The sequence below is a fragment of the Lepidochelys olivacea genome, assembly GCF_965140295.1.
Source record: "Lepidochelys olivacea isolate rLepOli2 genome assembly, chromosome: 1".
NCBI lineage: Eukaryota > Metazoa > Chordata > Testudines > Cheloniidae > Lepidochelys > Lepidochelys olivacea.
The window spans coordinates 101,784,768-101,799,335 of NC_140411.1; the positions used below are offsets into that span (position 1 = coordinate 101,784,768).

At 38.0% G+C, this 14,568-nt stretch overlaps 1 protein-coding gene across 2 annotated transcripts in view; it reads left to right on the forward strand.

Annotated features, from left to right (window-relative positions):
• CLYBL (citramalyl-CoA lyase) overlaps positions 1–14,568 on the forward strand; it is a 219,459-nt gene that overhangs the window by 107,989 nt on the left and 96,902 nt on the right. For both annotated transcript variants that reach the window (XM_084650358.1, XM_084650359.1), the window contains one exon: positions 10,662–10,851. In XM_084650358.1, coding sequence (XP_084506484.1) covers positions 10,662–10,851 — 190 coding nt within the window. The remainder of the gene's footprint in view (positions 1–10,661; positions 10,852–14,568) is intronic.

Sequence of the window (14,568 nt, forward strand, 5' to 3'; positions counted from 1 at the left end):
ACAAACATGAACCATTTTCAGGGGAAATGCAACCATTTATATCTCTGCATTTATTATAGATCAACATTCTATAAAGATAGAACTTTATAGTGGATCTTTCCGTGCATTCTGTGATTGTTCTGCCTTCTAAGATTCCAGGGTTCTTGGGGTAGGAAGTCATGTTGTTGTCTTTGTGTTGTAGGGCTTTAAGCACAATGTTGGTGTACAATAAATAACAACAATAGAATATATTCAAAATAATTCTTCTTTTATTGCTAAAAGTTTTTATATATTATTTTTTGAGGTAACTTGCATATAATCCTTTGATTGGTGGCTGTTGTCTTTAACTTTAAATAACAAAAAACATTTTTAATTAAAAATGTTGTACCCTGTCACAAACTACTGAGATCAAACTGTATTATATCATGCAGCAATTTCTTCCAAGAAAATACTCTCTAATGTTTCCTTATAATGGTATAGGTAAAATTACATGTAGAGTGACATTAATAAAATATGGAGAGAGGCAGACATATTGTATAAACAAACACTTTTAAAAGTTTAATTTTATATTGCATATGATGAGAAATGAAGCTCAAATATTCCAGTCAAGTAAGTAAATGATTATTCTAATTGCACCTTCCATTATTTAATACGTCTCCGTGTGAATGTCAGGCTGTGACAGACAAATGCAGAGCTTTTGCATTGCAGTTCAGTGATTCTGGTTTCATTAAGCAGCAGTTAGCGTCCCAAGGAGCCTAAAACTTCAGTAATGCTAAAGGTGAAAGGAATGAACAGTTCGACTCAGTGATATTTTATTGGCATGGCAAGTTATTCAAAGATTGGCATAGTTATAAAGAGAGCGAATGCTCAGGTATACATCAGAAGTGTGATTTTTTTTTTAATTACCAGTAATTTATTTAGCAGTTTTAAACTGATAAGGGGGGAAAACTGGTCTTCAGTCCAAACTACTGAAGTATGGTGGAGCCCTGAATGTTCATGAACAACAGGGTCAATGTAGTTGAAAGAACATGATGGGGTAAATAAAAGGTCATTTTTTAGGTTTGGGGCTGGTGGGAGGAGTAGGTTTGGTTAACTATTTAACCTATGATACCCTTTTATCATTTTATGGTTCAGGGGTCTATTATTTTAAGCCTTTGTCAGTCAGCTTCTGGTTTGTGCTCAATCTTTTTTTTTCTTTCTCGGTAAGGTTCTGTTTTCTGTTTTACGTGATTTATGTTGGATTTATTGTGAGATAGAAAAAAGTTATAAGTAGCAACTAAAATCAAAATTCTGCACTAAAGTGACTTGCACTTAGCATTTGATTTTTATTAATTGTCCAATTTAAACACTAACCTGCCTTGTTTTCACACATTTCTACATGACAACTTTTTTTAACAGCAAGATTTTCCTTTCCTATTTTATTTACCTCTCTGGTTTTTTATATATACTGTGGTGTGCACTATCAGTTCTAGCAACTGCTTGCAGAAGGTTACTTGAAAGTCCCCTTTTCATTTCTCCTCATTACAGTTTTTTCAATGGGTAACTGCTCTACAGGGTGACTCCGTCCAAACCATTTTTTTTGAGATCCAGAGGTGCTTGCTATGAGGGTTAAATTTCTAAATTCACTAGGTAGCTGGGAGCTGGTTTTTCAGCCCACGGTGGTGTCCCCATCACTGTGCACACATCTCCTGTATAGGTTTCAGAGTAGCAGCCGTGTTAGTCTCTATCCCCAAAAAGAAAAGGAGTACTTGTGGCACCTGAGAGACTAACAAATTTATTTGAATATAAGCTTTCATGAGCTAAAGCTCAATTCAAAGTGAGCTGTAGCTCACGAAAGCTTATGCTCAAATAAATTTGTTAGTCTCTAAGGTGCCACAAGTACTCCTTTTATTTTTATCTCGTGTATAGTTGTTGGTTTGGTAGAAATGTTTAACGTTTATAGTTTAAACATCTTAAAGCTTAAGGATCAGCTGGGTCTGATTCTGATCTTGCTTACCATGGTTTTACAACTGTATAACTCCAACTACTTAAGTGGAATTAATTTTAATTTACATCAGGCCTATTGATGTGTTAGAATCAAATCATGTATGTTTCAAAATATTTTTTTTCTTATAAGGAAAGATTACTTTTCCAAAGTTTTGAAACTGCAAAATCTAGTCTCTCTTAATTTTTCATAGCAAGTAGCTATTGGCTTACATTTTGAGGGAGGAAAAAGTGTATTCTTTATTTAAAAAAAAAACAGCAAGGAAATGCCCTTATCTGTTTAAGAACAAAGGAAGAAATCAAAATGTAAAGCTGTGTGTTTCATATGTTGATAGCCCTTAGTTTTGATTTAAGCATAATTGGATCTCTATTAGTGGCATTTGTTAAGTAAAATACCTTAGGAAAGTTCTGAATGTATTTGGAAGTAAATATCACACATGTTGCCTTTTTAACTTAACTTTTTAAAAAAACTTACTCTGAATTTCCTTACATTAGGACAAATGTGGATTTTCAGAGGTCCTATATTCTGATTTTATAGCTTGTAAAGTGATCTTCTGTTTCCCATTAAAGAGAGCTTTTTTTTTTCTTTTGCATGTTCACTTTTAACAATTGCAGGAAATTTGTTTTTCTTTAAAACTTTACTCCTTTTCTTTCTCCTTTCCTTTTCTCTCTTCTTGATATTTTTATTTTCCTTTTATATGGAGAGTTGTAGATTTTGTCACTTCAAACGTTAACTGTTCCTCTTTTCTTTTGCTTTACAATACACACTAGGAGAGATTTATTTTTTGCATATTCCTCCCCTTCCTCTGTGAGATATTGTAGTGGACCAAATTTAAAACACTACAGTATTTAGAATCCCTGCAGTGCTATTTTAAGTATTTGGACCTGGAAAGTGCCCCAAGCAATAACTACCTGAATTGCTTTTAATTACACAATATAGCTGCATCATTTTACTTCAGATTCTTTTTGATTGATGCTGTAAGGCAATTGTAACCATGGATGATGGGATTAAGTGCCTCTTGAAGTGACTTTAGCTTCTTGTGGGAACAAAGGGAAAGAAGAGAACACTTAGCCCCTTTTTGAGCAAGCAACCTTTTTTCACTTGCTATATAAAGAAATACAATTAACAAACATTATCCCCAGAGGTAAATTGAAATGTACATGCAGACAAGAACGGCTCTTGACTGCAATTAGACATATATGATCTGAGGTATTCTGGCCATTCATTAGTGCTAATTGTTTGAGAAACAAGCCTGCAGAACAAATGATTAAAATGTTAGTACCATAACTGGGATTATTAGCATGTGTGATAAAATTCATGCTCTGCAGCTGTACCAATAAAACTCTTTGAAAAGTAGTTTTGATTAGACAAATACTTAGCTTGGCTCAGTTGTGAGCTGTTAGTGTTTGCACAAGGCACAACCGGTGTTTATAACAAACAATTTATATCTTCTTTTCCTAATTAGAAGGAATTACTATGCAAATTGCGGTGTTTTGTAATTTCATATCACTTTCCTTTGTTTGTGCCTTTGGTAGATTATTTGCCAGCTAGTTCCTGTTAATTAAACAAAGCAAAAATAGTAATAGAATATTTATTTGGGGGGAAGGGGTTCACATTTATTTTTATTCTGTATTTTTTTAAAAACAGAAAGGGGGAAAATGTAAGTGTTTGCTTCTTAGACTGCCTAGATTATACCAGGTTTTTTTATCATGGGTCTCAGAACCTCTCTTAATTTGACCATCATGAATATATAGGATTGCATATAGCCAATAGAAAAGGAGTACTTTTTGCGAATACAGACTAACACGGCTGTTACTCTGAAACCTGTCATATAGCCAATGATCATGTGTCTAGGGGTTCAGAAACATGCATTGAGATTGCTGAATGTGACTCCTTTTTTGTGAATTATCTCATCCAGGCCTGTAGATATGCTCTTCCGAAACAGTATCCGAAACTTAGACCATCATTGGTGCCCCGTCTTACAGAACTAGAGGTTTGCCATTTCAATCTGTCATTTGTTAGACACGTTATAGCATAGCAGCCCTTCTGGAATTACTTTGGTCTAGAATAATAAACATGGGAAAGAACTGGAAACAGAGTACAGCCATGATCCTAAAAAGACTTATGCACATGCTTAACTTTATGTACTGTGAGTAGTGCCGTTGACTTTAATGAGACTACACACCATGCATAAAGTTAACTATGTACGGAAGCTTGTGTGTGATCAGCACCTGGAAACATACTACAGTATGTTTCCGGGAGATTTTATATCCTCTTTTAAACTCACTAATTTCAGTAGAAAGAAAAGGAGTACTAGTGGCACCTTAGAGACTAACAAATGTATTTGAGCATAAGCTTTTGTGAGCTACAGATGCCACAAGTACTCCTTTTCTTTTTGCGAATTCAGACTAACACGGCTGCTACTCTGAAACTAATTTCAGTGACGTTATACAGTGCAGCATCTTTCAATAAACAGAAAAGATTTGTTTCCCTTGTTCAGAAGAATGAAATATTTTTGTTGAGGTGAAATTATGTAGAGTGAATATGGGTGCTTTTCACTTGGCCATTTTTTTTTATTTAATATTTGGAAAAGAGATATGTATAGTGCTACAAATCTTAAGAAAACCTAGATACAATTCCAAGACCTCATTGAATACCAACATGCTGCAAAACTATACGATATGAATGAATACAGCATGCAGCAAAACAATTAAATGGCTAATACCTAATATTCTATTACTCATTTTTATATACTTAAAAGAAATAGCAGTTCGTTAGCCAACCTCCTCTTGGAGTATGTTCATTTGTTTGGTTTAAGCTCAGCTCAGTCACACATAGTTTTACATAATTAAGAAAATATCTACCCATTCAAAGAGACACATGTGAAGCAATTTTCTTGGTGCTAACAATAGGACTCAGATTTTATTATGATAAATATTATTATTATTCACAGTTAAAGAGATTTATGTTAATTCAAAACACCAACAAAAATGGAGATAAGTGAGACTATGTTAATAGAACACCAAAATGTTAATATATGTAATGTTCTGGGTCTAACTCTTGCCATTGTCTCTTTTAAAGAAATCCATAGGTAGATCCCCTAATGAAGGGTGTCCTGTTATTCCTCAAAATTTCACCATCTTTTTAGGTAGCATAAAATGAATCTGTGATTACGCAGAAGAGGAATTTACTGGAGAGGAAAAATCCCAAACCTATGCACTGTACATCAGAAAGAATAGTGTGAAAATGCTTATTGTAGTCATGCCTAAATATATTTGTAACAAGCTCTTATTTTACATTTTGGCCATGTTATCTTTTTAAAAGAAAATAGGAAAAAGAATCTGTAATTATGCTTGTCAAGTGAGACCATTTTCCTGCAACAGCTTTTAAAAGAAAAAATGGATTATTTTGTTTTAGATTTACTAAGCCTAAACAACTTGACAAATTGACCGTATATCTGTAATAGTAAGAGTTCTAAGAAACACATACAGAGCCAATGGGGTTCCAAGGTTGAGGAGTTTAAGGGAAATTTCCAGTGGTCCCTGGTTAATATTATTCTTAGTCTTAAACCTATGAGCTGATGATATTTTAATGGATCAACTTCACTGCTTCTTTAGATTCAGATATTCCTTTAGTGGAGTCACACTGCTGAACTGTCTAAATGAAAGTTTACACTCGTAAGTGGTGACAGCTGACTCATGATTTCTAAATCTGGACTGAAGGTCATGACAGTTTTTCCTTTCAGAAGCTATATCATTGTGTGTTGGATTCAGAGAATCAATGCTGAATAACAAACAGTGTCTGCAGATGTAAAGGGAAGCTGGTTGGTCCTGTAGCTTTCAGTTTAATTACAGCTAGCAAGAAGTCTTATGTAACATGTTTTACAGGTGATACATCTCATCTTGGCGTGCTCTGGGATTATGGTTTTATTCACATCTATCAAATTACTCTAGGTTAGACAATTAGTAATAGACAGTCATCAAGGATGCTTCAGAGGCTACTTGTCTGTACTATTAGAGTTAGCTATTAAGAAACCGAGTTCTGGTAATAGATCACCTTAAGTGATCACTCTCGTTACAGTGTGTATGGTAACACCCATTGTTTCATGTTCTATGTATATAAATCTCCCCACTGTATTTTCCACTGAATGCATCTGATGAAGTGAGCTGTAGCGCACAAAAGCTTAAACTCAAATAAATTTGATAGTCTCTAAGGTGCCACAAGTCCTCCTTTTCTTTTTGTGAATACAGACTAATACGGCTGCTACTCTGAAACTTGACTTCTTTGTGTCTTTGAGAGCTACAGGTGGAAGCCATCAGAGAAAGAGAATAGAAACTAATTGCTTTGTTTCCTCATATATGTTTAGTGAAGGACTGCAGACTTCTTCACTGACCTCTGTGTCACACTGAAAAAGACTCTCTCCAATCTTCATTTAAAAGAAACGTCTCCTCCTCCTCCCCCCTCCCGAATATAGTGCACAAAAGTGGAATTAAATTAAATTAACTACCCCCAGCCACGCTAGTTGTCACAATTTCCATTATCATTAGCACTTCACCATAAGACAAGGAACATTAGCCGTTAAACAAAAAAATTGGCAGAGGGGTATGAATCTCAGTAGTACGTCGTGTAGGTCCCGAGTATCAAGATCCCCACTGCATGTGTCTTGAAGCAGTTACAGTCATAGATGAAGAAGATTTATTAATAAGGATAGCACTGGCACTTCTAATAAATAATGCATAATTTTTATTTATCAGCAAAACTGCCCTGTTGATTAGGCCCCATTTAGTATTACCAGTCAATAGAACAGCAGCAGTTTCTTCCATGCTACCAAAGCGGGTCCACCAAGGACACTTACATAACTGGCAAGGGAGGTCATAGTATAGTTGTAATTTTCAGGTTGGTCCATAGAGTTAAAACCCCAGCAGAACTTTCTTAGCACTTTTTTTTATTAAATCTATTTTGAATTTTGAATATAACAACCTTGAGGTGAAGAAATCAGTTCTTGACAGGGACTTAATTGTTCATTGGAAGTATTGCATCTCCCTGCCATTGTCGTACTTGAAATTGATTGTATTCATTTTCAAGCATTTGGAAGGTTTGGTCATATATAATTTGAAGCAAACTGTTTCGGCACATTAGTGCTTTGGTGTGATCAGAAAGTAACAATATGGAAGATATTAGGTTAATGGAAATATAAAAGTATATGTATCAATGACATTCATGTGTAGATTATGTATTCTGCATTAAATGTGGATGACTTCACGTTATTCTTACATGCTGTATATGTGTATGATAATTCATACTTGTGTGATGTGGCAGAAATGGCATGAAGTTAATTATGGAGGTCATCCCAAAGGAATGCCATTAAAACCTTTATTCCACATTATGTCATGTGTTCTGTACAGGCCACATATTTTACATGAAGAAAAGGAGTACTTGTGGCACCTTAGAGACTGACAGCTCATGAAAGCTTATGCTCAAATAAATTTGTTAGTCTCTAAAGTACTCCTTTTCTTTTTGCGAATACAGACTAACATGGCTGCTACTCTGAAATCTGTCATATTTTACATGGTTTCTCAAACTTTTTCAAAGCATGGATCACATCTTGCTAGAGGTCTAATATGTCTCCTGGAGGACTCCCTCTCATTCATCTTTCCTTCGCTTCACAATTACCTAACATCATTGTGGAAACTACAGCAATTGCTTACACAGAGGAGTAATACTTTTTATTCTGTCCTATTCAGGTTCTTATGCCATGCCCATCACTATGGTATCTGAGAATCATCTATTAGGTGACATGATTAGCAACTGTCACCTGTGGTTCTCTCTCTCTTTCTTTGTCTCACTCTATTTGAATTTTTCTTTTATTTCATAAATTCGTAGATTCCAAGGCCAGAAGTGGCCATTGTGATCATATACTCTACCTCCAGTATAACACAGGCCATAGAACTTCCCCAAAGTAATTCCAAGAGAATATATTTTAGAAAAACATCCAATCTTGATTTTTAAATTGTCAGTAATGGAGAATCCACCATGATCCTTTGTAACAGTTCCAGTGGTTAATTACTCTCACTATTTTTTCATCAGATACAGAACAGAAATATTGATTGATGTATGTATGGAATGCCATGCAGGAAAACATTTAATATATTTTAACTGTATTCAAATACAGCTTAACAGCTAGAAACAGGCAATGACTGGTGACATTTTTTCAGTGAGTCCTAGTAAGCATGAAGTTCCCCCTCCCCAAAATCTTATAACCAAAGCAAGACTAGAGAACTAATCTTCTTGCCTCATTATTCATAGTTTTTTCTTTAAAAGAAAGAGCGAAGTTCTTACTCACCGCCATTATAAATTATTTCATCTTAATAAAGCCATCATTTATAGAAGGCCAACAACACAAACCCAAATATTTTTTTCCTCAAGCTTGCAAATGCAAATCCCATTGTAGGTATAAGAAAGTCAGCCGCCTGCCTGCCTGGTCACATGGGTAAAATGGAGCACGATTGAGGTGTTCAATCTAATGAGAAAGATCCCAGCTCCAGAGATTTCCTCCTTCTAATAAAAACAGGCACATTTTATACAAGCAGTATATACACCCTTTCAAAAAAATAAAATCTGTTTTGAAGCAGTGTTTAGACAAATACATGCACTAGCTCTTTGATAGAGAGAACTGGAATGTTTGTTCTGATGAGTGAAGCCCTGTTTACATAGCGTTGATACCATGTTTAAACACTGTTTTTGTTAGCGTTGTTTTCCTGACCAGTATGGACATGTTTGGGGCTTTTTTGTCTGAGACAATTTTATTAAACTATGTTCTAGAACAATCACTCATCTAGTCATGTTTTGGCTAATATAGTTGCAAGAAACACAAAACTCGGGTCCACGATGGTCAGGAATTCTTGTTACACTACTTGCAGAGTAGCCAGCGGCTATTTATATTTATATTACATAATATATACTTTTTTGCTTTCAGTCTCTCTAAAATTTATGTTTAAAGAGAGAGTTGTGTGCTTATAGTTTAAGGTTTTTTTTATTATAGGTGACTGGCAGCATGTCCAGTCATTAAGGTTGTCTAAAACTTTCCAGCATAAATCCCAGTTTTCACCAAACTGTAACTGTTGAGGCTGATTTTGTTTTTCCCATGCAGATGTCCTCCTCAGGTTAATTAATTTGGAAAGTTTTAGCTAAAATGGTTCAGCTATTTCCGAGAACAATGTTAAGGGGAAAATGTGTTTTGCCCATGTTAAAAAATGTGTGACTATCACTTTTTCACATTGCCACCCTTTCTTTTGTGGTGCTGCTGACACAGCACTACCTTCAGAGCTCGGCACCCAGCCAGCAGCCACTGCTCTCCGCTCAGCTGGATGGTAGTATATGTATTTGCGGGGGTGGGTGTAAACCAGGGGTCTCAAACACATGGCCCGCGGGCCACATGCGGCCCGCAGGGTTATTTCCTGCAGCCCACCAAGCTCCCTGTGCCCCCCCACATGCACTCCCGGAGTTATTTTCTGCTGTCCGCCAAGCTCCCCTCCTGCCAGCGCACCACGTCCCTGCTCCTCTGCCTACCTCCAGGCGCTTAGCACTTTCCAAGAGGGAAGTGGGAGGAGCGGCGAGCCGTGTCCTCAGGGGAGGAGGCGGAGAAGAGGCAGGGATTTGGGGAAGGAGTTGGAATAGGGGCAGGGAGGGGGCGGGGTTGGGGTGGGAAGAGGCAGGGAAGGGGTGGGGCCTCATGGAAGCAGTGGGGGTGGGGCCAGGGCAGAGGGTGTCAGTGATGCGGCCCTCGGGCCAATGTACTAGTCCTCATATGACCCTCCTGGTGATTTGAGTTTGAGATCCCTGGCGTAAATGATTACAGACACAAAGAAGTGGGGCCCGATCAAAGAAGCTTGAGAACCATCATGCTAGTGTCATAGATGTTCCTTGTGGTGTCCCCGTGAAAATCCACTCAAGTTTGCCAAGTCTTAAGCCTTTGAAAATTGCAGCTTGCACACACTCAGTAGATGTTTGTTGGAGGCTAGCAGCGTTGTACTCTGAAGATTCCATCTGCAGTGTGTGACCATGCTCCCACAGATCTTATGTGCTAACTGGACTGAGCATGCTCCATCCTGAGCTGCAGTGGCTGAGCAGGGCTTTTCCTGCATTTCCATCAGGGACCACAACTGGGAGTAGAGAGACTGTCTCCATTATTTATTGATTTGATTTGATTACCGTTGTGCTCTCACTGCTCCCACTGCTGGCACCCAGGCAATATGGAGGAGAAGGAGGAATCAGCCTGATTTGTTGGAATAGGGGCAGACTCAAGGGTGCATTCTGTGGGGCATAGGGATGTGGAGAACCGGGACAGACTAAGAGTGGGAAGCAGAGGGAGATGGGAATAGAAGAAGACAGTCTGGGTCCGGACTCACTAAAGGATGGAGCAAAGCTGGCAGGCTGGAGTAACCTTAACTCTGGCATTTCCTAACTTTTGAGTGTTGGACTTTGCAGCCTTAATGTTCTTTCAACGTAGTTTTTTTTTTTTAATCTATTTCATTGAAAGATAGATTTCTTGTGACATAGATTCTGGTTTCAATAGTTGAGAGGTTCCTCAGTAGGAATGTCCTCTTTTAAAAAAAATAAACAAAAAAACCCAAACCCCACATTAAAATATTTTTAAAAATTATAATCAGGAATGTAACTTCAATTCCCTTTTTTACAGGACAAGCTCCTCACTGTCAGCTGGTGTTCCTAAACTTGGTTATCACTCCAAGTCTTCTCACAAGTATGTACCTAGGAGAGCTGTGCTATATGTACCTGCAGACGATGAAAGGAAGATACAAAAAATTGCATCTCTAAATGTAGATTGTGCTGTATTGGACTGTGAAGATGGTGTGGCTCTGAACAGAAAGGTAATTAATAAATTATTTGTTGTGTGCCATGCAGTCAATGCTGTACAGAACACATACAGGAAGACACCATCCCGGCTCTGGGGACTTTACGTGCTGGAGACAGACAGTGGTTAAGACACACAAAGCACTTAATGACCATGAGAGAGATTCCTCAGACAGTAGTGACGTTTGCATTTATTAGGTGGCAAGCTAACATTGATGAGCTTTATGCAGGCTTTGAGAAAACCTGCTTGCTTACAGGGCAAGTGGGAATTTTTGGACAAGCATGTGAGCAGCAGCTGCTGAAGATATAAGGAGCTAGGAATAAGTCCTGGACATGGAAAAGTGGAAGATATGAGGTTTTCTGTAGAAAAGGAGGAAGCAGGACAGAAGGAAAGGAGCAAAAAGCAAGGAGGCAGGTCAGAACCACTAACTATTTTGTTGAGGTAAAGGTTTTACAGATTGTGAGGAGCACATATAGCAAATATGTTATGGGCTTGAGGTTAGACGGTATTACTTCTTGGGCTTGGGTAAATTTTTCAAGCCTTGGCTCCATGGAAGAGGTGTAGTTTGAGGGAGGTATTTGAAAGAGGAAGAAGGTAGATGGTTGGTGCACCAGCGCCCGGAGGACATTCTAGACATATGAAGGCATCAAGATGAGTGTTGGAGAAGGATACAAAGGAAGTAGTAATGTGATTACCGAAGTTCACTTTATGTCAGTGTGTGGTAGTGTTTTAAGAGTTCCTCCTTGAAAGCAAAGGTTGAATTTTAATATTATTTATGTCTCAGTGTGTCTGTAAGAGCTGACATAAATTCGCATACATTTTTGTCGGCAACTTTTGTAAGGATCTCAATTTTGTCATTTCCCTTTTAAAAAAAAAATCTTCCGTACCTTGAACAAAGTACATCATTAACTGCCTCAAAATGAGGCGTATGTTAGGACTGGAACATTTAACTCCAACAGTACTATCTTCATATTCCTCGGTTCCCTACATCATTTTCACACATTCCACATTACAGCATGTCTCCATTTAGAGTTTCTGATTCTGGGCATGTTGTCTTGGAGCAGGGAGAACAGTCTTGATTTCTCATATGATTTTAGAACCTCTGTCCTGCAAGTTCATCCTTTCCAACCAAGACTCAGAATAACTCTTATATATTCTACTTAACCTTTAAGATGTTACAGGTCTCTCAGAAACCCTTGAGCATAATGGCTTTCTCGTGTTGTTAGAAGTCTAGTACTGAAACTTGAAATTAGTATTGCTAAGTGCGCCAGTGCATCAATATACAGTACTTGAGAGATTCTTGCCAACCAGTGGAATTGCATATAAAAGACTCACCTGGGAGAGATTATGAATCAATCTTTAGTAGCAGACTTAGATTGTTTATTTCATATTTGGGAGACATCAAAATAGACATAATCATGTTAAACGATCAGTTTTATGTGCACTTTGACTATGAAATTCTGGCCCCATTGAAATCAGTGGGATTATTGCCATTAACTTTTTTGGAGGCCAAGATTTCACACTTAACCTTTATCAGTTATGTAGAATTGATGGAAAATTCTGTAAGAAAAATTTAACAGCACAGATGATTTTGTAGCAAAATATAGTTCAAGGGAATCTGAAGATTTGGGTTCTCTGTCCAGCTTTGCCACAGACATCCTGTATGACCTTGACCCTCAGTGTCCCTAGTTGTGAAACTGGGAGTATAATACTTTCTTGTTATTTTCATTAATGTTTGTGAAGCATTTTGAGATCTTTGGATGAAAGATAGTATAGAGTATGCATTGTCAGTATAATATTCAGTGGCACACTGAAAACTGAACCTTTATGGGTAGCATAAAATCAATTGAAAAACAGAGCTCAATTTTATATTGAATTTACTATTGAAATAAATAATACAAAAATTCGTGTACTGATTTTATTATTTATTCTCATACTTAATACAATAAAAAACCTCCGTGTTTGAATTTTATTGCAGCTGAATATCAGTGTTTTGCAGAAAGCAAGGAGCTTAGAGCTTAGCTTTAGTAGTTGGGTGCTGTTTGCTACATACTGCTTAGGCCAAGCTTATATGAGCTTGACCCTCATCTTGTCAAAGCAATTTTACAATATATGTGGTGTGTCATGGAGTCGCAGTCTGCCTGGAGTGAATCCGTTGGTGTGCTGGGGCCCAAGGACCCACACGGTTCCACACAGCAGGCCTCTGGCCTTCAAGACTCCAAAACTGAGCCAGTTTTGTGTACCCTGTGTTCCCTGTCTCTCTCTATGGCTCCCTGCAGCAAATTCAGCCATGCTAAACTCCTGCAGGAGGTTTGCACTGTGCCCCTCAGCGTGCTCTCAGTGAGCATTCACAGTGACACAGGCTGCCTTTCTAAAACAAGGTACCATTTATTAGTCACCTGGCATACAGAATCTTACAGTCCTTAGGTTAACACAGAGATGCAGAAGTTAAGCTGAAGTCTACCCTGGTCAAACCAGTGCCCTGATGGGCTAGCCTGGTGGGCTAGCCAAGCTGTGTTGGGCTCCATCTCTGGTGCTAGCGCGCGCGCGCTCGCTCTCTCTCTCTCCCCCCCCCCTCCCCGGTCCAGGTTCCTAAGTCCCTCCAAAAAACCCCTCCCAGTTGCCTGATACCTTGTTCTGGCATTTTCTAACTTTTGAGTGTTTGACGTTGTAACCTATATAAAGTTATTTTAAAGTAGGTTTTTTTGTACATAATTAACAAACATATTAAACAGTATCAGCCCTGGTATAGAACCTCATATCATGCAATTGCTAAAGTTTTGTCATTATTAAAAATGACCATTCATTCTTAATGTTTCTTTCTGTCTCTTAGCCAAATTCTGCTCCATGACACTACAGTGCTTCTTACTTCTGGTTATTTATTTACTAAAGAAACTAACTACTTGTAAAGATCTTTGTCAAAGCCTTTGAAAATTCAGATAAAAGTATGTCAACCAGTTCTTCTTTACCTTAGTGTTTTATAATTATTATTTAAACCAATTTCCCAGGTATACAAGTCTTACTGCCCAATAATGCCCCAGCTCAATCCCTATGCACTTTTTTAAATATAAGTGCAACATTTGCTACTCTCCAATCCATCAGTATATTAGCTGATTTTAATGACGTTGTGGATTTTTGTTAGCTGCTCAGCTACCTCATTCTCAAGTTCCTTCAGAACTCTTGAGGCCAACTAGGCCTAGTGACTTGTTGCTTTTCTATTTATCAATATGTTCCCCAATCTCTGGCAGTACCTTATCTGAATATTTTAACCTCTACTGCAGTTGGTTATTCTGCTTCCTGAGTCTGGGGCTCTCTCTACACTACTTTGGTAAGTCGACCTAAGCTACGCAACTGCAGCTACGTAGGGTATGTCTAATTAGGTCGATTTTATAGAAGTCGATTTTTAGAAATGGATTTTATACAGTTGATTGTGTATGTCCACACTAAGCACATTAAGTTGGCAGAGTGCGTCCTGACTACAGTGGCTAGTGTCGACTTACAGAGCGGTGCACTGTCGGTAGCTATCCCACAGTTCCCGCAATCTCTGCCGCCCATTGGAATTCTGGGTTAAGCTCCCATTGTCTGATGGGGCAAAAACATTGTCGTGGGTGGTTTTGGGTACATGTTGTCAGTCGCCCTTCCCCTCGTGAAAGCAATGGCAGACAATTGCTTTGCGCCTTTTTTCCGTGCAGACGCCATACCACGGCAATCATGGAGCCCACTCAGGTCAGCT